The sequence below is a fragment of the Sorex araneus genome, chromosome 5 (genome assembly GCF_027595985.1).
Source record: "Sorex araneus isolate mSorAra2 chromosome 5, mSorAra2.pri, whole genome shotgun sequence".
Classification (NCBI taxonomy): Eukaryota; Metazoa; Chordata; class Mammalia; order Eulipotyphla; family Soricidae; genus Sorex; species Sorex araneus.
The window spans coordinates 51225077-51252777 of NC_073306.1; the positions used below are offsets into that span (position 1 = coordinate 51225077).

Genomic DNA, 27701 nt, shown 5'->3' on the forward strand with positions numbered 1-27701 from the left:
CGTAAATGAGGGTGGATGAGTTGATGCTTTTAAGTAGGCAAAACAATAATCAATACGTTTGTTGTACATTTTTAATGCAACTGTTTATATTTTTAAGAAGTGTTGATTCTCTCAGGAGAAAACCAGCTGAAATCCAGGAGGCACAGAGAGCCTTGCAATCCTCCCCTCTCCCTCTCCCCCTGCAGAGTCAATCTGCTCTTCTCACCCCATGGCCAGCCCTCCGGCTGCCCCCCATCGGCACCTCATCTCATCGCTAGCTTTGCTGATTCACAGCCAAGGCAGAGACAAAACAGGCCAGGCCAGTGAGGGGACATAGGGGACTGTCCCTGCTCTTTCTCCCCCTGCCATCCACCCACACTCTTCCCTCTAGTCATACCTAATCCTGGCCATTCTGGGAAAGCTCTGTCCTTTCACGCCTACGTGACTTCACACATGCTGTTCTTGAAGACTGGAATGCTTTCCCTCCCCTCTTTGTCCACCTCCAGAACTCCTACAGCCTGTGCAAGCCAGCTCAGATGTCACCTCCTCTATGAAGCCTCCTTCCCTGACCCACAAGTCCACCTCCTTCCTGGCTCAAACTAGCTCCCCGTATACTATAGCACTTGGGCTGCAATGGTTGTCAGCAAGTCACAGTACCTCCATGTCCCCAATATCTTGTGCTGATGAGGCTTCAGACTCTGCTCCGAGCAGGGGTCAAGAGAAGCCTGAGATATTTCGACTTTGTTTAATGGTCCATGTATAGATGAAAATGAAGAGATAACAAAACAAGATAATAAATATTGAGGACAATTTTAATTGTTTTGCAGTGCCAGAGTCAAGGCAGGTGCTCTATTATGAGCTCCACCCAAGGCTTATGTACAGTTGTTTATTTTTTAATTTTAGGATGCACCTGGCAATACTCAGGGATTATTCCCCATCTCAGTACTCAGCAGGGTTCTGGAGACCATGTGGAGCCAGGGACTGAACCTGGGGCTCTTGCATGCAAATCATATGCACTAGCCTGTATAGTTATTCCCTGTCCCCACACTACAAGGCTGTTAAGTTTTGAGGTCCACACCTCGTGATGCTCAGAGGTTACTCCTGGCTCTGTGCTCAGAAATTAATCCTGGAGATACTTGGGGAACCAGATGGGGTACCAGGGATCAAACCCAGGTTGGCCGAGTACAAGGCAAACACTCTAGCCACTATATTATTTCGCTGGCCCATAGCTTTTAACTTTTTTTTCAGTGTTGACCCATTACTAGCAGTGCTCTGTGCTCAAGAGTTAACTCCTGATGTCTGGGACATATGCCTTATCAGGGATAGAACTGGGGTCAGCTGCATACAAGTGTCTTAATTCCCATACACTTGTTTCAACCTCCTAAGTCTTAGTTTTAAATCTTTAATGAATGTTTCTCATACAAGAATTACAACATCGGGGCCAGAGCAAGCATATGCCTTGCACGCGGCCAACCTTCATTCAATTCCTGGCATCCTGTATGGTCCCTGAGTCCCGCCAAGGAGTGATCCCTGAGTGCAGAGTCAGGGGAAACCCCTGAGCATTGCCAGGTGTGGCCCCAAAACAAAACAAAACAAAAAGAATTACAGCACAATTGTTCTGTTGACAAAAAGAATTTATAAAAATATAATAATTTATAGCGTTCCACAGGCACGGTAGCCTATTAATAAAAAAGCAAGTTTAAGGATATATAAGGAGAGGATCAGAGAGGGAGAGTACAGCAACTTAGGTACTTGTCTTCCATGCGGTCAATCTAGGTTTAATCACTGCCAGGAGTGATCACTGCACACAGAGACAGTAATAAGCCCTCAGCAGCACTGGATGTGTACCCACCTCCCCAGTAAAAAAGAATATCTAAGGAGGGTTTCTGATTGTTCGGTGGCTCTGATATATCCTGCCCTATTTGGAGAGAATATACCTTGTATATGTTGGCCCTGGGTTGCATCATCCACTTTGAAAAAAAAAAAACCAACCATACAAAACCACAAAAGCCTAAATTGGAAGCTGCGGCCAAATGGCTCATTCTCCTAACTCTTTCCCAGGTCATGGTTTCCACTGCTGCCTCTACACACAGTAGATAGGTGCTCATTGCTGAATGATGGGGGCAAAGACAGCTTTCCGAGCCGGTTATTGAAAACCCACATATGCGAAGTATTCCTGGGAAACAATGGAGTCCTGAACAATGGGGCAGGAAGCTACCTCCCCCTCCAGTGACCCCACTCCTTAGAGTCAGCTGCAGGCTGTAACAGGAAGCCCCTCACCCACTGTCTTTCCTCCCCTGCTCCCCTACTCCCCTACCACCCAGGAGGCATCAAATGCAGTCATGCTTTCCATCCACTCGGCCTTTACTCTTCTCCACCTGCTGGAGGGTCCAAAGTGAAGAAAGAGAAAAGCACAAACTCACAGGAGGCAGGCCTAAGGAATGAAAGAAACAGCAGACAACAAAGAAGGAACTACAACAATAGAGCAAGGGGGTTGTGAGTAAAGCCTAAGAAAGCTTGCAAAGCAATCTGTCAGAGTAGGGATGAAAAGGGAGCCCTGCTGGGCAGAGGGGCTCAGGCACTCAGCTCACCTTAGACCTAGTTAGATGCCGGCAAGTCTGTACTCTATCTCAGAGGTTTCCTTGAATTTGAGGCCCTAACTTTCTGAGCAAATACCTCTGCTCTGCTGGGCTCAATATACTATTCGCTTGGAGCTGCCAAACTGGCCCAACTTCAGTTCCCTCTGGATTTACAGCAGAAACTTTATTAGAGGATAAGGTCACCAGCAGATCATCACAGCGGTAGAGCCACTCTGCATTCGTAGGTTTTCTGGGCCAGAAGAAATATCCACAGTCCTTTCTGGGAATCTGCCCTGCTGCCATTAAAGGTAATAATAATAATAACAGCTATCATCTCAGTGCTCATTCTGTGTGGAGTGCTTTTTATTGGGGGATGGTGGCATGTGTCACTTCCAGTGGTGGTCAGGGGTCAGTCCTGGCCCTGCTCAGGGGATGGTGCCATGCTGGGGAATCAAACCCAGGCCTGCCTGTTGGGTTATCTCCCTAGTCAATAGAGAGTTTAAATCATTTCGCTTAGTACTCAGCACTACCTGAGGTTGTGGCTCCGTTTTACAGAAAGACAAATCAGTCCAGAGAGCTAAAATGACTTTCCAAAGAAAACATAGCCTGGACTCTGACCCAAGTCTGATCTGATGTTCTTTCACTGCTTCCTGAAGGCCCTACGTGATTCCACATTTTGGCGGCACTTGTATCAGTTTTAGAGGGGGTGAGATAGTAAAATTAGTAGTATCTAAAGAATCCTCACAAGGGACAAGAGTGGGACAGGGAGAGTCTGCCTTATGGCTACACAGGATCCTAGCTCTTTTTAAGAACTTGAGTAATTTAACCATAAATAACCTGGCACTTGGAACAGGACACTCAATAATAAAAACAGGGCCTGAAGTCATTAAAAAAAATTTTTTTTCCCCAAGCCACTCAGTGGGTAAGATGTATCTGCAAAACAAAAGAAAAGCCCCTTTCCCAGCCTAGCAGAGAAGTCTCCTGTACAGTTAGAGACAACAGGCTTCTGGGCACGTCGCCAAGGTTCTGGGGATATTTATAACTTGAAGAGGGTGGGAGTCCCTAATAAGCTGCTATATTCTTTTTCCATCACTTCCCTCTCCAAGGCTACGGCGAGCTCAGAGCTCTTCCCCACGCAGAATGCCTGCTCGTCCGAGGGCTCGGCTTCCATTGTCTGATTTTCTCACCGTGGCTGGGGAAAGGGAAGATTTCAAGGGCTTCCTTCAGAACTCCCGTTGAATGCAGCTCTAGCTGCTGATGGTGTTTCTTGGCTAGCTGCTGTGGTCTGAGGATCTGCTATGCGTCTGTGGTTTCTCGGAGCTGCCGGAGAGTCTGAGGTTGGGGGAATCAGAGTCTTTGGGATCCGCCCACGATCTCTGAGCTTCGCCTGCAATGCTACCTGCGGGGCTGCGATGCCCGGGACTTGCCAGTGATCTCTAGAACCTTTCCAGACACCAGAAGGCTCAGACAACTCTGCCTGAGGATTGGAATCTATTTGAGGTCTCTCCTATCTAGTGGATCTCACTTGGGCCAGGAGGTAAGTCTGTTCGTTCGCAACTGGGGATTTTCTACTTCCTACCTTCGTCTCGTCCTGGTGCTAACATCCTTAGAACCCGCCTTGCCAACATCCCGAGGACTCGGCTCAGGCCCTCGGGGACTGGCCAGGAACCCTTTCAGCACACAGCCCTCGGGGCTGATAAGGACAGTTCTCTATAGCGCTGGAGTCTGGCTTTCTCTTCTTTACAGGTCCTACCCTCCACCCTCGCTTCTGATGTTTAATCTTCACGAGTTGGGCTTCCCAAACCATGCTGGGCGACACGTAACCCGCCTTCCAAGTGGTGCCCTCTTTTAGAAAGAAACAAGAGACCGTAAACTCTTAGAGGGTTAATAGCGCTGAAGCCGGGGCGGTCTCGGGGCCCCGCAGCTAGCACACTGGCAAGCCGCCGGGCCTCCTGGGAGTTGTAGTCCATTTAACAGGCCGCTGAAGCCGCAGGTGCTACTGGGACATGTAGTCCGTGGGCGGAGCCTAAAGTTCCAGCGCGGCAGCGAAGCCTCCCCTGGGGAGTGGGCGGCAGCCGCTTTCCTCTCAGGCCGACGGTGTGAAATAAGGGCTAATCTCAGTGGAACTCAACATAGGTCAGAGCCTGGATTAGTTCCACGCTGCCGTTCAAGTCCGATTCAAGCTCCTAGGGGCGTCACGAGAAGTATGGTAAACTTCCTAGCTTAATCGGATGGTGAGCTGCAAGAGAAGAAAGCGGGAACTACTCCGCTCTGGCTAGGAAGACGGGCAGTGTTCTTCACCCTTTTGTTCTTTTCCCTCCTTGGCTTTTGGCCTCTGAGTGGCCTTTTGTACGCCGGTGTGGAACTGCAACTCCCAGCCGGCTAAGGGAGTGTGCGCAGGCGTGCTAGAGAGCCCAGCCACGCTCAAGAGGCGGGTCTAGTGTTCGGCCTCTGATGGGCAGAGCGTTTGTCGGGCCTCGCTCGCTGATTGGCGGAGGCAGCTGCCGGAAAGGGCCCGCTCTGGAGATGGTAGAGCGGAGGCGTTCTGTGGGCTGGGCTGGGAACCTCCTCCCCGAGGCAGCGTCGGCGTGACCCCCGGCCCGTGAGGGACGGTGCCAGGGGGCTGTAGTAGTAAACTCCGACATAGTCTCCACCCCGTGGTGGCAGAGACACAGAGGGCGGGTTGCGTTCTAGGGCCCGGAGGACAGTGACCCGGCTCGGGTCCAGGGCCCTCCCCACCCGCCCGGCGGTCAGAACACCAGCCCTGGGGAGTGGGCAGGGCCTGCGTTCGGTGCCTCACGCCCTGCTTTTCGCCTCCTTTAGCGCTGTCTGTTAGCTGCTTTTCCTGCTCTCTCTCCTGGGAGACGAAGCCTTGAGCCCGAGATGGCAGCCACCCTGCTCATGGCTGGGTCCCAGGTAAGCCGGGGGTAGATTCTCGGACCTCGCCTCTGCTTACCCACCTCGTCCGGGCGTTTCTGTCCTCTGCAAATCCTTGTGGGAGATTGCGTGAGATTAGCAATTTACTCGCTTCTGTCTGCTGATTCCGGGAGCCTGGTACTAGACCAGCATAGTCAAAACCAAACATTGATGGAACACTTGCTGCATGTGTCTAATTCTTGGGGAGACAAAAGATGGATGAAACGGGCCCTCTCTGCCTGCTCTGAATCTGTAAGGAGATAGATGCATCTGGTTAACAGTGATACAACACGAGAAGAGCTACCACTCCCCCTCCACCCCCCTTTTCGTATAAAGTGCTATAATGTGAGGACCAAGAAAGGGGAGTGATTAATTCTGAAAGATCAAGGGAGGACTAGGGAGGAGCAGAGGGTTGGAAGGCACAGAATTGTTGGTGCTGAAACAAAGCCTTAAGGAATAGAAGGACTGCACCAGTCTTAGGAAAAAACAATCATTGTGAGTAAAGGTATGGAGTGATGTAAGTGCTAAATATATCCTGAGAAAAGAAGGGCTAGGATGTTTCCCAGAGTATGGAAGGGATGTCTCTGTGTTTATTCAGTCAGATAATTTAGCTCCAAAGTTGCTCGCTTCTTTCCCATATTGCTTTACCTGTTTTATTTCTCCTTTGGATTATACAGATTGGACTTACATTTTGCGTCCTTCGTGTTTCCAGACACGTCTCTAATTTTTAAGAAGAAGGAGTGGTACGACCCTCTTCCGTAGTATTAATGAGGAAGCATTGTGTGATTTCAGGCACCGGTGACATTTGAAGATATGGCCATGTACCTCACCAGGGAAGAATGGAGACCTCTAGACCCTACACAAAGAGACCTTTACAGGGATGTTATGCAGGAGAATTATGGAAATGTTGTCTCATTAGGTAAGTAAGGAATCTCTGTGTTTCTCCATCCCACAATTTTGAGACTGTGTCAAAAATGTTTAGCTCTTTCAACACAACTTAGTTGTGTGATTTCCAAAGCACTTAATTGGGTATTGGCGTGAGTTGAGTCCTTCAGGCAAATCCTTGAGTGTGGGAACATCAGGATCACATTGTTTAAAAAGAATTTTTCTGCACATTTTAGGAGTCTGGTTTCTTGTATCCTGAGTCATTTGCCATTCTCTAGCCTGTTTGTACAGATCACTGACCAAACAGGTCTGACATAATGGTGCTTGCCAGGATATAAATGCTTCTGTAAATGATGCCTTTACTAGAAGATGAGGGGGTTCTGACCCAGGTTCATGAAAAGGCAAAAAGCTACTTTTCTGTATTTGTTTTGGCTTTAGAACTCTAGTTTTGCCTCAGGTCCTTGATTTACCTGAAGTAGATGTTTGTCTTAGAGATGTTTCAGTCATTCATAGATTTTGAGTATGTCAGATGTTATTCTAGGAGAATCCTGATCTAAATGAGATCACAAATTATCTTACAAAAGGTAGCTAATTTATTTTATGGCCTTCAAATCTGTCTTCTATCTTAGTATCGACTGAATTAAAATGAACAAGCTAGGGGTCAGAGCAATAGTACAGCAGGTTGATGTTTTCCTTGCATGCGGTCAACCAGGATTCAATTTCCAGCATCCCATTATGGTCCCCCAAACACTGCCAGGAATAATTCCTGAGTATGGAACCAGGAGTAATCCCTGAGCATTGCCGGTGTGACCAAAAAAGCAAAAATAGAAACTAAAATGAACAAGCTGTTCTTGTATTGTACAGTATTTTGATTCACATTGTCACCTGTTAAAACTTAACAAACCTTATATATGGTTTACTAGATCATTGATTATTTATCAGAGTTAATCCTTTACCTTTTTTCCCCTGCTTTTGATTGTTCATTCAGGTGTTATTCAGGGTTTACTTCTGACTCTGAGCTTAGGAATCATGCCTATTGGTGCTCAGGGGACCACATGGAATGGTGGGATTGAACCTGGGTCTACTGCCTACAAGATAAATGCCCTACCTGATGTACTATTTTTCTGGCCTCGGAATTCCTTCTTAACTTGATTATGTGAATTTGTAAATATCTCAGATATTTACAGATATTTTCCTAATACCCTTAGTATTAGGAAAATAACTAAAAGTGAAGTTAACTACTTATATTTCTTTCAGTCTATAATTCAGATATTCCACTCTGAGTGACAGAAACGTGAAATTAGAATCTTACATCTACTTTTTATTGTCTACTTCAAGGAGCACTTATGAAAAAGATGAAAGGATGGGGGTCGGAGAGATAATACCACTGGTAAGGCACTTGCCTTGCACACATGTGACTCCAGTTCTATTCCTGGAACCCCCTATAGTTTCTCAAGCCCACCAGAAGTGATCCCTGAGCACAGAGCCAGGAGTAAGTCCTGAGCACTACTGGGTGTGATCCCACCCCCCCACAAAAAAAGAAAAAAAAAGATGAAAGGATGGAAACATCAGCATAGTAATAATATTATTTATACAAATATTTTAAAAAGTAATACAGTCATTCTTTATTTTCTTATTTTTGGACCACAATCTGTGGTACACACTTTTTTTTTTTTTTAATTGTGTGCTCCAGCGGTAGGGCTTTTGCCTTACACGCAGCCGATCCGGGTTCGATTCCTCCGCCCCTCTTGGAGAGCCCAGCAAGCTACTGAGAGTATTTGACCTGCATGGCAGAGCCTGGCAAGCTACCTGTGGCGTATTCAATATGCCAAAAACAGTAACAAGTCTCACAATGGAAACGTTACTGGTGCCCACTCCAGCAAATCGATGAGCAACGGGATGATAGTGACAGTGACAGTTATAGTGTGCTCCTGGCAGTTGTTAGAGGACCATATTCAGTTCCAAGGATTTAACCGGGATCATCTGTTTGCAAGGCAAGCACCTGAACCCCTGTACTATCTCTCTGGTCCATCACTGTCACTGTCACTGTCATCCCGTTGCTCATCGATTTGCTGGAGCGAGCACCAGTAACATCTCTATTATGAGACTTGTTACTGTTTTTGACATATTGAATACACCACGGGTAGCTTGCCAGGCTCTGCCGTGCAGGCGAGATACTCTCAGTAGCTTGCCAGGCTCTTCAAGAGGGGCAGAGGAATCGAATTCAGGTCAGCCTCGTGCAAGGCAAACACCCTACCTGCTGTGCTATTGCTCCAGCCCTCTCTGGTCCATAAAATTATTATTAAGGAGTGGGTTGAATAATGTTTACAGGACATGTATATGTGTATACGTGGTTCTGGAGATTGAGCCCAGAAAGAATATCATACGTCCAAAGCATGCATTCTATCTTGGAGCTACATGCTCAGTCCTTGAAAGTCTTCTTTACCTCAAGACTTATTTTAGTTTGTTTTTGAACCACACCCTGTGATTCTCAGGGATTATTCTTGCCTCTTTGCTCAGGGGACTCATGTGGTGCCAGGGATCTAATCCTAGTCAGCTGCGCATAAGGCAAGCACTTTACCTGCTTTACTATATTTCTGGTCCTACTTAAGGCTCTTAAGAACCTTTATATGTTGTGAATTTCTAAGAAGATGATGTTACTTACAAAAAATACCATTATAAAATTTTTATTCATGGACCTTTTGTCACCTCTTTTTGAGAGCATGGGGCTGGAGCGATAGCACAGCAGGTAGGGCGTTTGCCTTGCATGCAGCCAACTCGGGTTCGATTCCTCCGCCCCCTCGAAGAGCCCGGCAAGCTACCGAGAGTATCTGGCCTGAATGACAGAGCCTGGCAAGCTACCCGTGGCATATTCGATATGCCAAAAACAGTAACAAGTCTCACAATAGAGACGTTACTGGTGCCCACTCGAGCAAATCAATGAGCAACAGGATGACAGTGACAGTGACTAAGAAACACAACTTAGAAAAAGCAGGACATGGTAGGAAGTTTGTTGCAGATAGTGTTGCATATTTTTATTTTTAAGACTGCACTTAATAAGAATATTTCAGACAAGCATTTTTGTTTGTTTTATTTTGGGGGGTTCACAGCAGAGCCTGGCAAGCTACCCGTGGCATATTCAGTATGCCAAAAACAGTAACAATAAGTCTCACAATGTAGACGTTACTGGTGTCCGCTCGAGCAAATCGATGAACAACAGGATGACAGTGCTACAGACAGTGACAGTGCTTATTTTGAGGCCATATCAGGATGTGCTTCAGGAGTTAAATAAGTCTGGTTAAGTACTTGAGGGGGTGGGAGATCATTCCAGAGGTGCTTGGGGGAATGTGTTCCTGGGGATGCAACCCAGACCTCCTAAATATGTGTGTGTGGTGTGTGTGTGTACTAACTGTAAAGCTAGAGCAAAGCCTTTTTTATAAGATAGAGGTATGTTTGTTCCACTCTTTACTACTATGGCTTTTTGCACGCTATTTCACTTCTCTGGGTCTTGGTTTTCTGATTCATAAAGTGGAAATAATCACAGCACCTAACTTTCAGGGTACCTGGAGTAATTTATGTAAAAAACTTTAGCACTCTGTGTGCTGGAGAGATAGTCCAAAGGGCTGAGTGTATGCTTCGCTTAGAGGAGACTTGGGTTTGCTCTCCAGCATCACATGGTTCCTGGAGCACTGTCAGGAGTGACCCCGGATGATGGTTCCAAAACAACAACACAATATGTGGCTTATGTTAATTTTACATCATTCTAGTATGATTATCATTATTTACCTTTTTTTACAGATTTTGAAATCAGGAGTGAGAATGATGTAAATCCAAAGCAAGAGCTTAGTGAAGATGTAGAATTTGGGAGTACATCTGAAAGGCCTGTTGGCAATACTGAGGAAAGCCCTGAAAGTGAAGAAACCTTTGAAAACAGGGCTAGAACTGAAAGACAATGGGGAGATTTAACAGCAGAAGAGTGGGTAAGCTATCCTCTCCAGCAAGTTACTGATCTGCTTGTCCACAAAGAAGTCCACACAGGCATTCGGTATCATATATGTTCTCACTGTGGAAAGGCTTTCAGTCAGATCTCGGACCTTAATCGACATCAGAAAACCCACACTGGAGATAGACCCTATAAGTGTTATGAATGTGGAAAGGGTTTCAGTCGAAGCTCACACCTTATTCAGCATCAGAGAACACACACTGGGGAAAGACCCTATGATTGTAATGAATGTGGGAAAAGTTTTGGAAGGAGCTCTCACCTCATTCAGCACCAGACAATTCACACTGGAGAAAAGCCTCATAAATGTAATGAGTGTGGAAAAAGTTTCTGCCGGCTCTCTCACCTAATCCAGCATCAAAGGACCCACAGTGGGGAGAAACCCTATGAGTGTGAGGAATGTGGGAAAAGCTTCAGCCGGAGCTCTCACCTAGCTCAGCATCAAAGGACACATACCGGTGAAAAACCTTACGAGTGTAATGAATGTGGCAGAGGTTTCAGTGAGAGATCTGATCTCATCAAACATTATCGAGTTCATACTGGTGAGAGGCCCTACAAGTGTGATGAGTGTGGGAAGAATTTCAGTCAAAACTCTGACCTTGTGCGCCATCGCAGAGCCCACACAGGAGAAAAGCCATATCACTGTAATGAGTGTGGGGAGAATTTTAGCCGCATCTCACACTTAGTTCAGCACCAGAGAACTCACACTGGGGAAAAGCCATATGAATGTAATGCTTGTGGGAAAAGCTTTAGCCGGAGCTCTCATCTCATAACACACCAGAAAATTCACACTGGAGAGAAACCCTATGAGTGCAATGAGTGTTGGAGAAGCTTTGGTGAAAGATCAGATCTAATTAAACACCAGAGAACCCATACTGGAGAGAAACCCTATGAATGTGTGCAGTGTGGAAAAGGTTTCACCCAAAGCTCCAACCTCATCACACATCAACGAGTTCATACGGGAGAGAAACCTTATGAATGTACTGAGTGTGAGAAGAGTTTCAGCCGAAGTTCAGCTCTTATTAAACATAAGAGAGTTCACACAGACTAAATCCTTATAAGGATGATGACTGGGAAATGATTCCTTTGAAGGTACAATTTTATTTGATATCAAAAAACTATTTTGAAATTGAGCTGCTTTTACATACTGAGTTTCCTGGTTGTGTGCCAAGGTTTAAATCATCAAAGAAAAGAAGCCATTTGAAGTTCTAACCCACAGCTTTGGAAATGGTATCCCCACTTCTAACAAGTGATTTTTATTATTCAGTATTGACAAATTACTTCATCAAAATCAACTTGTTTTGTAACTGGAAATCTGAAGACCGGGCAATAAATGCTAATAAATGCTCTGGCTAGAAATGAAGTAAACCCTTCAAAATTGTTTCTCTCATCCTTGCCCAAAGAACTTTCCTAGGGAAATTGTTCAAATGTAATAGGATGGTCAAAGCTGTTTTCCAGAGACTTCCTGAATTGCTACACCTATTCACTCTCTATAGTACTGGGTGCATACATCTCCTTCAGAGAGCTTTTTCCTTGAAATGCTCATGCACCTGTATCTTTATATCTTTCTGAGAGCAGGAGTCTGCACAGTGAAGGCAATGATCATAACTTTTCTCATTGTTTCTAATTACACTTTTAATGCTTGAATCTTTGTAAAAGCTATCTGAAGACACAAATTGGATGGAAAAATGAGACACAGGCTCGGGGACCATGGACTCATCAACAAGATGATCATCTCTTTAGCAAGAGATGCCCACTGTATTAATTGAAAGTTATTGATTTTCTTTGGAGATTACTGTAGGGAAGTAACTCCAAGGAATGATAGGACCATAAGTGATAGTAGAGTGTAAGAAGTGAGTGAAATTGACCACTCAGGGAAGGAAGCTCAGAGTCCCTTCCCAAGGAAAACGGGTCATTTCGGTGTTATTTCCCCTTACCTGTTGCAAAGACCAGTTCTCCCTATACTGCTAACTCTAGGATTTGATAAGGGCCACATCCCAGTGTTTATCTTAGCTTCCATAAGAGCATGTGTATGTACAGTAAAATGTGTATTCCTGTGGCTTTTCTAATAGGTATTGAATTCACACTCAATTAGCATGTTCCTGGTTGATGTTGATCATGTGACAATTATAGACATAACTCCAATGGGAGTAATGTCATTTTTTTCATTCTTTATGGAAAAAAAACAACACTAGTGTACGCTCTCCTTTAAGATCTGTCTTTATACAAAACTACATGTTTATTGTATCAGTCAATTGTGGGAGATAATGTCTGGACAAATAGTTTGATTGTCCTGTTCTCAGACTGAATTATCTTCTTTTTGCCTAGCCACAAGGAATTAATAAACCTAAATAGGAATGTATTTCCATCTTCCAGCCTACAATAAGAGGTGACCCAATTTAAGCTCAATAGTGTCAATTCTTTTTCTCTTAACCTAAATTAAGACATACCCCAAATTGTTTTGTTTAAGAGTGTGGGCGTAGAGTGGGAGGGAATTTATGCCCAGGAAATGGGATTGGAGTAAGAATTTTTGAGAGTATCTCAAGTTATTTCTACTGTACTTTATTGTGACAGTTGTAACATTTAAAAAGTACTTGTGCTATAGCTCTTTTGGATTTAGTATTATGGGAACCAGTGATCTCTCCTGGTGCACTATAATACTTGTGATCCACAACTATGTGGGACTTCATCCTTTACAAATGATACAACCTCAGAAGTTACAAAATGAAAAAATCATTCCACTAAGGAGATTTTTCTGTGTTGCCACTCCTACTTAAAAACAAACAAGCAGGGAGCATATTTTTTCTTTCCATATGAAATCTAGAAGATTATGAATATTCATATTTTAATTGTTGAAGTTTCAAGTTCTCGGTAACTAAACTCAAAACATTACTTTTCCTGCATCAGTGTTGTTGCTGATGGTTTTAATGAATATCAGATTTCTTCTTTCTCCCTCATCCCCTGTGAGACATCTGCTTTGGCGTGGCCATAGAAGACTGTATCTCTGTGACGTAACTACATTCCTCCCTGTCTTTTTTTCCCTATTCTCCTGCCCCACCCCCAACGTGTTTCTGCTGCTTCTTTTTGGCTCCTAAGTGCTCCAGCTATGTTTATTTACATGTACACTCCACTGGGAAATTGAAAGGGCAAGCACCGGACCAGCTCTTTATTTTCTCTGCCAACTGCTGCCCATTGGCTGTGTTGAACTTTGTGTAGAAGTTGTGCATTAGACTCTCTCGCTAATGGATTGTGCATGCCCTTTACTTCCAAGTTTTTGGCTGCTTCTGCACAATACCCTTAACACTTTGTGCCTGTTTTCTATGGTTGTAGAGAGTGAGTGAACAAGTAAGTGCATCAAGCAGTTTTCCTTATTATCTTGGTCACAATCATAGTGTCTATCTCCATCTGTATTAATCTAACTATATTCTACAATTAAAAGCATACTTTCAAAAGCAAAAAACTGGGAATTATTTAGTAATCCACCACCAATTCATAAAGTGACTTTTCTTCAGATTCATTAAAATTGAGCATAATTGTAAAAACTTTGATGTACTTGTTCAGGATGTTGTTCACACATTGATGAGTACTCTAAGTATAGCCTTATTTGAAAACGATGCAGAAACTTGGTCACTTTTCCGTGAAAATTAGGCTGGTGGCAAAGCAATAGAAATATAAACGACATATAGTAGTGAATACCTTTGAAAAAGAGAAAAATGAGAGAAACTTTTGTGCTTTAAAGAGAGATTTTTGGGTATCTGTTAAGAATGCTAAAATAATTTCTACTGAACCTGTGTTGGGATTCCAAAACAGAATCTTTTTCTCTTAGAATAGAGGACTATATTAATTCCACAGCTGCCAAAGGCTGTGCAATTACCCTGGCGTGGTTACAATTTTCATATTCGATTTGCTCAAGTGGGCACCAGTAATGTCTCCATTGTGAGATTTGTTACTGTTTTTGGCATATCGAAATATGCCATGGGTAGCTTGCCAGGCTCTGCTGTGCAGGCAAGATATCCTCAGTAGCTTGCCAGGCTCTCCAAGAGGGACGGAGGAATCGAACCCAGGTTGGCCACGTGCAAGGCAAACACCTTACCCACTGTGCTATCACTCCAGTCCTATGTTTATATTTATATTTATACAATGATATTAATGTAGTCAATACTACCCAACTTTATACTTAAAACATTAAAAGGGTAAAGTTTTATGTGTGCTTTTAATTATAGGTAAAAAGAATGAAATAACAATAAAATGTCTTTTATATCTAGCACATGGAATATCTGTAATTGAAAATAAAATTTCTTTCCCTCAGGCAGATAATAAAGCTTTACAATCAGTACCCAGAATCCAGAAAGATAGCAGAGGGATTATGTAATGATTCATTTATTTATTTTGGTTTTGGGGACACACCAGCAGTGTTTAGGGCCTATGCTGTGCTAAGGGATAATTTATAGTGGTGCTTGGGGGACCATTTGGGGTGCTAAGGATTGAACTTGGTCAGCAGCATACAAGGCATACAATTTTTATATTACTTAAGAGTAATTTTCTCTTATAGAAACTTGTAATTTTTTAAATGGAGTGCTGCTCTAGACAGGTAGATATGAAAGTGCTTTAAACTAGGAAGATTTACAGGACTGTAATTGACCCTCTAGCTAAACTTGAAAAAGAAGAGATTTTATCAAAACATATGTATTTGTATGTGTATATACACACATATATATACACATTATATACCATATATGTGTGTGTGTGTTTGTTTAAACAATAGAATTTCAATGTGCAGAGCCAGTATTTGAAACCAATGTCTCACATGTGAGGCATATTTACTACCATTGAGCCATATTCTTGATCAGTCAAAGCATTTTTCAATTTTTTTTTTTTTTTTTTTTTGCATCACACTTGGCTTAGGAATTACTCCTGGCAGTGGCAGTGCTCGGGGGACCATATGGGAAACCAGGGATTGAACCTGGGTCAGCCTCTATCACTCAGCCCCTTCTAAACTATTTCTGTTTGCTCAACATTTCACCATTTCTGTAAAGAAAGTCAAGTAAATTATCAGTTCGCCTAGGTAAAGGTAGCTCAGTACCTCCCCGCTGAGAGTATCTGATATGTTAATATTACCCATTATTATTATTATGGACCTATTTTCCTTCAGTGTGAGCTGTTCTCTGTTTACTAGCAGATGGTTAAGGGATCAGCTTCCAGCCCATTTAAATCCCACTGACTTCCCTGAAAAGATAATATGTTAAGTGAGTCCTTTGTGTTTCAAATCTTTATTTTTTAAATGTTAGCATTTGTTAGAAAAGGTGTTCTTATACCCCGGGAGAAATGAGCTCTTTGAAGGGTTGGTTAGATACCTATCTCTGCAGTGGAGTAGCAGTCTTGTGCCTCGGTTATTTATAGATGACTTAAAGATTAAAAGGTTATTAGTGAAAAGCAATTGAGAAACAAAACTAATAGAAGAAAATTACCCTGTAATGAGCTAAAATGGTTTCATGGTTAATCCTATTGTATTATATGTTTTCTTCATGTTCCAAATTAATATAATTGAATAATAGGATGAATGGAGAACAAAGGTGGTTTTGTTTTTCCTTCTGAGAGAAATTGACTATGTTAAAATCTGATTGATTTTAACACAGTTCCAGCAGCTGCTTTGTTGACTTCTACATTTGAAATTGTCAGGGTGCACCTTAAATCAAATCTTAAACTGAATTAACTTCTTTCTTTGACTACATTCCACTTGTCTTCTCCTTTTCTAAATCAGTCATTGTCTAGTTATCTAAGCTAGAAACCTACATATTTGACAACTGATCCTTAATTCAGCCTTCCCAAATCAATTATTTTTTGAAGTCACCCAGTCATGACCATACCTTCCCCTAAATCTCAAATTCACCTACCTAGTTCTCTCTACTGCCAACACTTTATATGACCTTGGGTAAGCTATTTAACTTTTCTCTCCTTGAATATCCTTGAATATCGTGTCAATAAACTTCAGACAATTAGACTGCCCTCAAAGAATTGTAAGGATTAAATGAAATGATGGAATTCAAAAGCTGTAGTTACACAGATCATTAACATGCATCTTGCTTACTGAAACATTCTCCAAATGAGTCACTGGTGTTTTTTTTCTTTTTGGGTCACACCTGGCGATGCACGGGGGTTACTCCTGGCTTTGCACTCAGGAATTACTCCTCGTGGTGCCCAGGGGACCATATGGGATGCTGGGAATTGAACCTGGGTCAGCCGCATGCAAGGCAACTGCCCTACCCGCTGTGCTATCGCTCCAGCCCCCGAGTCACTGCTTTTCAGTTTTCAACCCTTCCTTTGATGTTTTCCCTTGCTGCAGTTAGAATGATCTTATTGAACAGACCAATACGATCATTTTTGATCTTTCTTAATGCTTTTCTGTATAAAACCTTATGCTTCCTATTGCCTTCATCAGATCAGATAGATTCCTTCAGTATAACATGTAGGTCACCTATGATCTGGCTTCTGCTGCCCTCCTCTGCTTCAATTTTCTGCTTTCATCCAAACTGTGTCTCTTTCTCTTCAGTTCTTTTGGACAATTCCTTATCCCCTAAGTCTCATACTTAAATTGTTTTAAGAACATTTTTCTGACTCCACCTAGGTCAGCTGTTCCTTTTTAGTGTCCCCTGGGATTTTCCTAGTCTGAACACTTTATCCCTGTGTTGCAATTCCCTATTTACTTTTTCTCCATTAGACTTTGATACCCTTGAGAAGTCCTGTGTGTATTTCTCACCATTGTATCTTTAGCCCCTAGCAAATATTTGTCTTAGAGTAAGCAGGCAACAAATATTTCTTGAATGAGAGGAGTCTGTTCAATATTTATTCTCTTTATCAGGATTGGAGATTTCATTTCTGATTTTTCACTACAGCTACTCATAAAAGAACTGTAAACGGTTGACCAGAGCAATAGTAGTACAGCAGGTAAGGCACTTGCCTTGCATGCATTTGACTCAGGTTCTATTCCTGGCATCCTATATGGTCTCCTGAATACCATCAGGAGTAATTCCTAAGTGCAGAGCCAGGAATAATCTCTGAGCACTGCCAGAAAACTGCTAGAAAATGGGATTTTCCTGCATGCAAGGTACAATATCTCTGTTCCTATCATTTGTATCTCAAACAGAGAGAAATAAAGTAGACAAAACAGTTAAATAAAAAAAAAAAACTAGAAATTCTGCCACTGTGACTTGGGACCTTAGAGAAAGAAAGCTCCTTGAGTTCATGTGACCATCTAAGATACTACTCCCCTAACCACAAATATGGGATAAACCATTGGGAGTATCCAAATTCATTAGATTTCTTTTGCAAATCTAATGAAAATTTTGTTTTGTTTTGTTTTGTTCTGGGGCCACACCCGGTGATGCTCAGGGGTTACTTCTGCTCTACACTCAGGAATAACTCTTGGTGTTCTTTGGGGGACCATATGGGATGCCAGGAATTGAACTCAGCTCAGCCACATGCAAGTCAAACACCATGACTGCTCTTCTACAACTCCGGCTCCTCTAATGAAAATTTCAGATCCTTTGTTCTTACTGAGTTTTAAGAGATCCTTAAATATTTTGACATTTTATCAGATACGTGATATGCAACATTTCTCCCAGTATTTGACTTGTCTTAATTCTTAGTGGTATCTTTCAAGAGCCAAAATTTAAGATTTTGATACATTTAAATTCTCTGCCTGTCTGTCTGTTTCTCTCTCTCTCCCTTTCTCCCTCTCTCTCTCTTTCTCTCTCTTTTGTGGATGGGTGGCAACACCCAGTGATACTCAGGGGCTACTTCTTGTCTGTTGTTCAGGAGTCACTCCTGTGAATCCTCAGGGGATTAGATATGGTGCTGGCGATTGAATCTGGGCCTCCATGTTGACCATACAAAGCATATTCTCTAACCTATTGAGCTATTTCTCTGGATCTATGAATTTCAGTTTTATGAAATGGATTTTTACTCAAGACATTCCTTTTCTAAATCTTTAATAGTGCTTTGTTTTGGGGCTGGAGCGATAGCACAGCGGGTAGGGCATTTGCCTTGCACGCGGCCGACCCGGATTCGATTCCCAGCATCCCATATGGTCCCCTGAGCACTGCCAGGGATAATTCCTGAGTGCAGAGCCAGGAGTAACCCCTGTGCAGAGCCAGGTATGACCCAAAAAGCAAAAAAAAAAAATAGTGCTTTGTTTTAAAGTTTCTATTTGTTATAGTTTGTTTTTGAGATATACCTGTACTCTGACCTCTGCTCTTAGAATTTGCTCCTATTGGTGTTAACGGGACCATGCAGTGTTGAGGATACAACCTGGGCTTCACACAGCAAAGTATGTGCTTATTATCTCTCCAGTCCTCACTGATAGCTGTTGAGTCATAAAACTTAAATCTTTGAGGCCAGAGAGATATAGTAGTGGGTAGGGTGCTTGCCTTGCATGTGGCTCACCTGGTTTAATCCCCAACATGCTTTGAACTTTACCAGGAGTGTCCTTGTAGGCACAGAGCTGGGAGTAAGTGTTGAACACTGCTTGATGTGCCTCACTACCATCCAACAAAGACTGTCACTGTCACTGTCATCCCGTTGCTCATCGATTTGTTCGAGCGGGCACCAGTAATGTCTCTCATTGAGAGACTTATTGTTACTGTTTTTGGCATATCCAATATGCATGGGTAGCTTGCCAGGCTCTGCCCTGCGGGATCCATATTCTCAGTAGCTTGCCGGGCTCTCAGAGAGGGGTGGAGGAATTGAACACGGGTTGGCTGCGTGAAAGGCGAAAGCCCAACTGCTGTGCTATCGCTTCAGCCCCCAACAAAAACTAATCAAAAAAATTTTAATCTTTGGTTTTTAGGTAGAGGAGGGAAGAACCATGCTTTTTGAACTTCATTTTTATTTATAAAATTCTACTGGATTTTGGATTTTGGGTTTTAGCCCAGTACTGCCATTAGACTGGGGTCTCCTCTCTAAACCCAAGCTCCTCCCTTTTTTAAAAAGTAAAACAATTTATTTGAAAACTTTTAGAAAGGAAGAAAGGGGGATGGAGCAATAGCACAGTGGGTAGGGTGTTTGCCTTGCACTCGGCCAACCCGGGTTCGATTCCCAGCATCCCATATGGTCAGTCCCCTGAGCACCACCAGGGGTAATTCCTGAGTGCAGAGCCAGGAGCAACCCCTGCGCATCGCCGGGTGTGATCCAAAAAGAAAAAAAAAAGAAGGAAAAGAAAGGAAGAGGGGAGAGAAACATGCTTAAGAGAGAATGTGAGTTTCTCCAAGGGCAGAGAGAGTCCCTACATATATCCCAGCATTAGATATAAAAGTATGAAAGTACACATCTCAAGAGGGGAGATGTGGGTACAAGCAGCATATGGGCTTGGGCAACATATATGCAGCCCTATCCTTATAAACTATTTACTATTGCTATTATATTTGGGTTTTGTTTTATGGTTTTTTTTTTTTTGCCACACCTGGTAGTGCTTGAGGGTTACTCTTAACTGCACTCATAGATCACTCATGGCAGACTTGGTGAACCATATGGAGTGCTGGGCATCAAATCTGGGTCAGCCATATGCAAGGCAAGTGTCTTACTTGCTGTACTATCTCTCTAGCCTCTTCTGGTTCTTGAGCCTTGTTCTTAGCAGCAGAGACCCTGAGTTCATTTCAAGCACTGCACTGGTCCCCAAAGCATTGGTTGGGTATAGCCTTGATAGCTCCCAAGCTCCACTGGCCTAGTCCTGGTAGTCTTTGGCACATCTGGGCTTGTACGCAGAAACTTTAAGCCTTCACAACTGAACTCATTGTCATGGGGAATGGTGCTTGGGTCCCTTGTACACTACTTGGGAGCCCTCAAGCCCTACTCACTCCCAGAAAAAAAAAGTCTAATCACAGGGCTAAGAACACAGCATATTTCAGATGTATAAACTAAATAGCAAAGATGTCTAGAGAGATTCTATATTTCAAACTTTGAGAATGGAAAATCAGGGGCCTAAGAGATAGTACAGCGCATAAGGCATTTGCTTTGCACATGGCCAACTTGGGTTTGATCACTAGAATCCCATTTTGTCCCTGTAAACACCACCAAAAGTGATTTCTGAGCACAGAGCCAGAATAAGTCCTGTGCATAGCTGGTTATGACCTAAAAACCAAAAAGAAAAAAACTGCTGGATTTCGCCTAGGGAAATCTTAAAATAATTTAAACTCACTGGACCAGGTATTATATTCAACAGTTTCCTAGAATTTGATTTCTGAAATTAAGCAACTGCTGCCTTGCTAGTTAGTTCTTTAAATGGCCGTAGAGTTCATTATTAGTAGATGGGTGCCCCCAAGGACCTTATGGCAAGTTATCAGGGAATCCTACTGTTGCCAAGTGGAAGGTTGTGTTCAATTCTTCCAAAAGATCGAAGACTCACCACTTCTAAATTGGATTTAACAATCCTAATTATACTTGAAAGTTGCTTCCTGCTTTCTTGAATTTGGAGCAATAGAAGGTTGGGAAGGAGAACACACTTTGCTATCTGCTATCTTTTTCACCTTGTTTCAAAATCCTTCAAATCCAAGAACAGAATTCATAAAAAAAAAGTTCAAAATATTCAGAATCAGAGACAATAAATATCAGGTATGGAAATATGGCAGACTTAAAAACAAGTATTTGGGGCCAGGAAAATAGCTCAAGTGGTAGAGAACATGCCTAGCACAAACAATCCCAGCATTACATGACCCTCACCCTGCTCTGCTTGGCGTGGCTTCTCAGTACTGTGACCCTAGAGGAGCCCCTAGAAAGAAAAAATTAAATGGATGTTGATTAATTTTGATTCATTGCTTCTGGCTGCGTAGCATGATGATTAAACATTTTTAGATTTGTTTTTGTTTGGGAGCCACACCCATCAGTGCTCAGGGCTTGCCTCTGGCTCTGAACTCAGGAATCATGCTCAGGGGTCCATGTGCAGTGCCTGGATTGACCCTGGGTCGGCCACATGCAAGGCAAGGGCCTTACCTCCTGTACTATCTCTCCAACCTCTAGACTTGGGTTTAATTAGAATTTGAGTCCTGCCTCTGACTTGGAACTTGGTTTCTTTATCTTCAAAAGGGAAATAGTATCTTTTCGCACATGTTTCATGTACCCATGAGACGGCCAGAGAGATAGTACAGGGTTAAAGAACTTGCCTTGCATGCAGTTGATGCTAGTTTGGTTCAGGCACTGTACATGAACCCCCAAGCACCATCAGAAGTGATGCCTAAGCATAGAGCCAGGAGTAAGCCCTGAGCACATGTGTGTGGTTTTCCCCAAATGCACAACTACATGTATCATTGTAAGCACTGATTGAGACAACATAGGAAGTGCTTAGTAAATATTAGGTTGTACTATGATGTCTATATAGGTATGATCTTTGTGAGACATTTTTATTTATTTATTTATTTTTGGTGGGGCTACAGTCTGTTGTGCTCAGGGATTACTCCTGGCTCTGCTCAGGGGTCACTCATAGTGGGACTTGGGGAACAATATTGAGTGTTGGGGACCAAACCTTGGTTGGTCGTGTGCAAGGCAAATGCCTTGCTTGCTTTACTTTCTCTCTGGCTCCATTTTGTGGGACATTCTCTTTCCTAAGAAATTTACACAAAGGACTGTTGCTGCCCAATGTTAAAACGTTATGAGGCTCCCAGGTTTGATTCCCAGCATCCCATATGGTTCCCTGAGTACTGCCAGGATTAATTCCTGAGTGCATGAGCCAGGAGTAACCCGTGTCAAGCCGGGTGTGACCCAAAAAGGAAAAAAAAAAAGCAACTTATGAGTCCTTATAGTTAGGACAAAATCTCATCATGAAACCAATTTGCAGACCACGTAAGGAAAGTATTCTCATTATTCATAGTTTGCTTTGGATCCTAAATTTTATTTTCTAATTCATCCTTAAAATTGACTATGCTGCTTTTGTTTTGTGTTTTAGTCATAGCTAGCTGTGATCAGGGCACACTACTGGCTTGATGTTCAGGGGTAGCTGCTGGCTCAGGGGACCAGGTGTTGCTGTGGAACCTGAACCTCTGGCATGCGAAGCATGTGCACTAGCCCCCTGAGCTATCTCCCGCTTCCCCTCACCTCCATAATGATTTTTTTGTTTGTTTATTTTTGACTGGAGCAATAGCACAGCAGGTGGGGCATTTGCCTTGCAGGCGGCCAACCCGGGTTCATTCAATTCCTCCGTCCCTCTCGGAGAGCCTGGCGTGCTACCGAGAGTATCCCACCCACACGGCAGAGCCTGGCAAGCTACCCGTGGCGTATTCGATATGCCAAAAACAGTAACAAACAAGTCTCATAATGGAGACGTTACTGGTGCCCGCTCGAGCAAATCGATGAACAATGGGACAACAGTGACAGTTTATTTTGGGGCCATACCCAGCAGTGCTAGGGCTTACTCCTGACTCTGTGTTCAAGAGCTGCTCCTGGTGGGGCTCAGGGGACCATATGTGATGCTGGGAATCAGACCCTGGTTGGCTGTGTACAAGGCAAAAAACCTTCCACACTACAGTGGTGCTTGCCATGCATATGGTCACCCGGGTTCTATCCCTTGCACCACGCATGGTCACCCACGCTTGCTAGGAGTAAGCACCGAGCACAGCCAGGAATGTGTGCTAAAAATAAAGAATCTGCCAACACTATGGATTTTGAAAAGTAGTTTATTTCAGTACCTTTGTAGTCACACAAACTGTTCTGGTTTTGAGCAAATGTTTTAACTTGAAACTTTTCTCCTCAGTAAAGTGAGATAATTCTCCTGACAGATAACAGGGATGAAAATGACTGATGTAAAACATTTGACACACATTAAGAGCTCAATGAACAGCAATCAGTGATTATTATTTCACACATTGTGCCACTAAGATGGAAATAAACTTATTTTCCATTTTAAAATAGCTTTGATGAATTCAAGAATAAGAAATCTCAATCAATCAAGGATAATCTTCAATATAAAACTATAATAAAAATGATAACACAGATATTGTGGTAAGTTGACTATCAGCTTTGTCAGATGTGTGTCTGACTTTATGCTTTGGTGCTCAGGGTTTACTCCTTGCTCTATGCTTAGGAATCACTCCAATGGTGCTGGATCTGAAGTAGGCTCAGCTGTATGCAAAGCAAGCCTCTTAACTCTTGTGCTGTCTCTCCAGCTCTGACTTATTAAATATGTGTGTATATATATGTATATATATACACACACACACAAAAAAAGATTTTAGTGGCGTTTGAGGATTCAGCCCAGGGTCTCACATATGTAAAATAAGCAGCCTACCACCGAGCTACATTCCCAGTACTTTATTTTAAAAAAGAGCCCTAGGTGATATAGGTGAAGGTTAAACAATTTTCATTTCTGTTCACATCTTCATTGGAGCATCACCAGTTTGGCAAGTGCCTCAAAATAATGAAAATTATTTGATTAAATAAAGAGTGTCATTTGACAATGGGATAATTCAAAGTAGAGTGGATTTTCAAATAAAGCTGAGTAGAGGACTCTTGGCGTTTGATTAGCAGCAGGTATTGGCTCTCAGTGTTCTTTCAAGTAATATTCAACATGGTCTTTCTTCGTTTTCCATTTTCTCTTTGCTTCTTTCTATATAGTTTCCTGTTTTTCTTTCTCTTGCTTGTGTGTCTCTATTTAGCTTGAGTCGCTTATCCTTGTTAATGACAATCACAGCATTTTGTCTTTTTTTTTCTTTTTGGGTCACACCTGGCAATGCACAGGGGTTACTCCTGGCTCTGCACTCATGAATCACCCATGGCAGTGCTCAGAGGACCATATGGGATGCTGGGAATCGAACCCGGGTTGGCCGCGTGCAAGGCAAACGCCCTACCCGCTGTACTATTGCTCCAGCCCCAACAATCACAGCATTTTGAAGAGACTGAATTGATCATATGCTGTTTGCAGTCTGAATGTTTCTTTTGGCTACAAGCAAGACGATGATTAATCTAAGAACCCTGCTAGAAGGGTCTATTTATTTATTTATTTGGTTGTTGGGTCATATTCCCTGCTGTGCTCAGGGATCACTTCTGGTGGGCTAGGAGGACCGAACGGTGTACTAAGGATCGAACCTGGGTTGACTGCGTGCAAGGCATGCATTTTATCCACTTGTACTCTTTCCGACCCTAGATTCCAGCAAATTTGTAAATTTCCATCCCATAATACAGGCTATAAATTCACATTGACACTGAGGTCAGTACTGGGCATATCGTGGGTTTTCAATAATTAAATTTTGGTTAGTAGTTTCTGGGAAATTCAAATGAAATTCGAGCATTATGTAGAAATCTTGCGAACCATAGTTGAGCATTTTCCACTCTCTAAGAGGGGCGGTTAATGTTAGGGTAGGAGGAAATAAGGGCGGTCTCTAAAGAGAAGAGCTTGAGGTTGTGCGAAGATTTGGTTTAGAGCACAGGGAATAGATCAAAAGCAATGGAGAGTTTAGGGATAATGCGAACTAGTTTCCTTTGGGAGTTGGCCCTTTTCTGACCCAGGTCTTTTGGCTTCAGAAATGCAGATATCTCCCCAGTTTACTTTATGGCAGGTAATTAGTTAGAAACCCTGTGGGAAACAGATCCTCGCTCTATCATTTGTAGGTAACGTTGCTCTCATGTCTATTTTAGCGATTTCCCCCACCTTTTAGGCTGCCCTCTACGAAGGGTGCCAGGGTCGTGGACGGGCAGTTTCCCACTTCTTCGAAGAGGTTATTTTCTACACGAAACCCTCCAGCCAAACGACGTATTCCATCACCCATAAATCGTGCTCTAACTAGAGCCCAATACCCTAAGAGAGGCTGGACCGCGTGGCGGTGGGCGTGTCTGGGGCGAACGCCAGCGCGAGGGGGCGTCAGGGGCGCTACGGCGCCGGCGAATGCGGGCGGAAAGGCCACCGCGGAGCGCCACCGGCGCGGACAGTGCCGGGCGGGGCTCCGGAGGCGGCCACGCGCCGCGAGGCCTAGGTTCTCTGCTTTGCGAAGGTGGCAGGGGAGCGAGAGGGAGTCCAGGCCTCTCAGGGCCTTGCGCCCGGTGGCCTTGCCTCTGACTAGGGGTTTCACTACAGACCCCTTTGTGTTCCTGCCCCCGCCCCGGAGGCGCCCCAGCCGGTGGCGCTGAGCTCCTTCATTGGCTCAGCCGTCGGCCTCATCGATTGGCTCTCGAGTCCTCCGGCTTGGTGCGCATCTTCGCGCTGCTATTGGTCACCTGAGCTGTCTCTCCGACCGCCGCGCAAGGTGATTGCTCGGCATCTCGGAGTCCCTGGAAGCAGTTCCGGGAAACCCCGCGTGCTGCCGGGATCGCTTCTCTGTCCATGAGGGGGGGGAGGGGGTGGCGCGCGCGCCATTTCTAGTCGTTTTCAAAGCGCCTCGCGCTGATTCTCACGGGCCCGGCCGCCGGCCCCTGCTCTGCCCTGGTGAGTCTCGCGCGGGCCCGTGGGGGGTGGGGCCGGGAGCCCCGATCCGACCCGACTCAGCCCGTGCTCGTCGCCTGGTTCCCCAGTTTTGTTTTTGCTCCGAGGCCCAGGGCTGGGGGCGGGGGATGGGCTGGGGGCGGCTTCGGTCTCGTCCGGCCGTGCGGCAGCTGCGGGCCTAGCCCCGCCGAGGCGCCTCCTCGCCAGAACTCACCTTCCTCCCGCCCCTCCGACCCCTCGGCCCGGAGTCCCACCCGCCGGGTGCTGCCCGCGAGGGTTGCCGGAGTCGGCCGTGCTTTTTCCCGCCTCCGCCCGCCGCTCCACGCGGCTGGGCCCAGCCGGCGGCCTTGAAGCGCTCGCGGCCCCGTCGCTTCTCCCTGGGCACAGGGCTCCGGTGTCGGCCCGCCGGAGCGACGAGGGGGACGTGTTGATGAACGGGACGGCCCTGCCGGGGTGGGGTGGGCCGGGGGCGGGATGCAAACCCCACCGTTCCCCGAGCCGGGAGAAAACTTTTGTTGTGAGCACGGAGCCGAAAGGCCGAGTTGCGAGGGAGGGCCCCCCACCCCCCCCGCCCCGCATTCTGCATGCTGCGAGCCGAGATTTGAAGGAAAAAATGACTACTAGAGGCCACGAAACTTAGGCTTGCAAGCGGCGCCTGCGATACCGAATTCTGCGCGTGTCATTGGCGCACTGAGTTGGAAAGATGATTCTTTTTCTAATACGGCTGGAACCGTTTTCTGCTAAACGCTGAAACTTTATAAAGCCAGGGGGTTCTTGCAAAGGTTCTTCCACAATACCTATGTGAGATTTTTTAAATTTTTTTTTTTTTTTTTTTGCTGTCCTCGAGGCTGGATTGGTGCCTCATGAGTCAGTCGTAGGATAAGGGCTTGGCGCTCCTCTGCCGTGAGATAACCGTTAGTTTTCATTTCGTTGGTTCTTTTAAAGCCCGTCTCTTTACACGGAGAGTTTGCATTGCAGGTATTTAGAGAAAAAAGTCAGGGATGAACCACTGCTGACTTTCCAAATATCCCGGCAGCCCTTTTGAATCTTAAGTTTCTAGCTTTTAAATTTTTTATTTATTATTCTTTTTATGCAAAAATGTTTAGATCAAATGCCTTCAGTCGTTACTAGTACATTTGCTGCATCCAGAAATATGGTTTGGCCTTGTGGCATTGTGTTGAATTGGTGAACGAGTTTTAAATGTCTCCTAATATTAAAGTTACTTAAAAAACGAGGACCTTACTTTCGAGTTGAAGAGAGTTGTGTCGTCGTCCCCGCCTCACCCCCCCCACGCCCCCAAGGTTTTATTTTCTGGTCTGGTTCACTTTTTTTGTTTTGTTAAAAGTTTACAGACTTCAATTTCAAAATCAACATGTAGAAAACCTGTACATTGAAATGGGAGTCATAAATATTTCTATCGTGTGCTCAGTACACAATTTGTCTTTGCTTTATACATAAAAAAAGAAACTTTTACAGGCGTTCTTTGAACTTTTAAGTGAAAAATTTGCTTCCGTTCTGTGACTTATAGTATTCCCAGTTGCAATGCTGTGAGGGTCTTGTGATAACTGAGAACCTTTGAGTTCTGAGGAATTTATAATGGTGTATGGGGGGTGGGGGAGCCTGGGAAAGCAGAGCTGTGTTCACCAGATTTTGGACTTCAGGCTGCATCTTTATATAGTTAGGTTGTATTAATCAGTAAATGTTCTTCTTTGTAAGTTTCTTGATTACAAGTGTGCCAGTTTGGAAGGTTTCTTTTTTCCCCATTTCATCATAATTTGAGGCTTACCTTGAGAGACCTGTGTCCACTCAGAGTTTACCAGTTTGTGTTTGTGTAGACATTACTGAGTTGTAAAGTGATTTGTAATCTCAAGAAGACATGCTATTATTTATCTCATTTCAGACAGAATAACACTTTCTGTACTATCTTCTCTTCCTAATCTTACCT

The 27701-nt window shown here is 44.1% G+C and overlaps 2 protein-coding genes across 9 annotated transcripts in view; both read left to right on the forward strand.

Moving 5' to 3' along the window:
* Positions 1–3674: 3674 nt before the first annotated feature.
* ZNF436 (zinc finger protein 436) lies at positions 3675–14624 on the forward strand. Of its 6 annotated transcripts, none has more exons than XM_004603426.2 (4): positions 3675–4095; positions 5382–5474; positions 6267–6393; positions 10158–14624. In XM_004603426.2, the coding sequence occupies exons 2-4, from the start codon at positions 5442–5444 to the stop codon at positions 11408–11410; spliced, it is 1413 nt and encodes a 470-aa protein (XP_004603483.2). In that variant the 5' UTR covers positions 3675–4095; positions 5382–5441; the 3' UTR covers positions 11411–14624. The 6 variants fall into 6 exon arrangements, with proteins under 6 accessions (XP_004603483.2, XP_054996416.1, XP_054996413.1 ...); XM_055140438.1 differs by lacking the exon at positions 3675–4095 and adding an exon at positions 4744–4767; XM_055140441.1 differs by lacking the exon at positions 5382–5474.
* An 11001-nt stretch (positions 14625–25625) lies between these two features.
* HNRNPR (heterogeneous nuclear ribonucleoprotein R) overlaps positions 25626–27701 on the forward strand; it is a 40547-nt gene continuing 38471 nt past the window's right edge. Inside the window, exon 1 of one of the 3 annotated variants that reach the window (XM_004603422.3) lies at positions 25626–25759. The gene's annotated coding sequence lies outside the window, so the exon portion shown is untranslated. The remainder of the gene's footprint in view (positions 25760–27701) is intronic. The other 2 variants (XM_004603420.3, XM_055138489.1) reach the window with 2 other exon arrangements.

Coding starts and splice junctions, on each gene's coding strand:
- ZNF436 (XM_055140438.1), top strand. Junction 5,475..6,266: donor TGCTCATGGCTGGGTCCCAG/GTAAGCCGGGGG, acceptor GTGTGATTTCAG/GCACCGGTGACATTTGAAGA. Junction 6,394..10,157: donor TGGAAATGTTGTCTCATTAG/GTAAGTAAGGAA, acceptor CTTTTTTTACAG/ATTTTGAAATCAGGAGTGAG.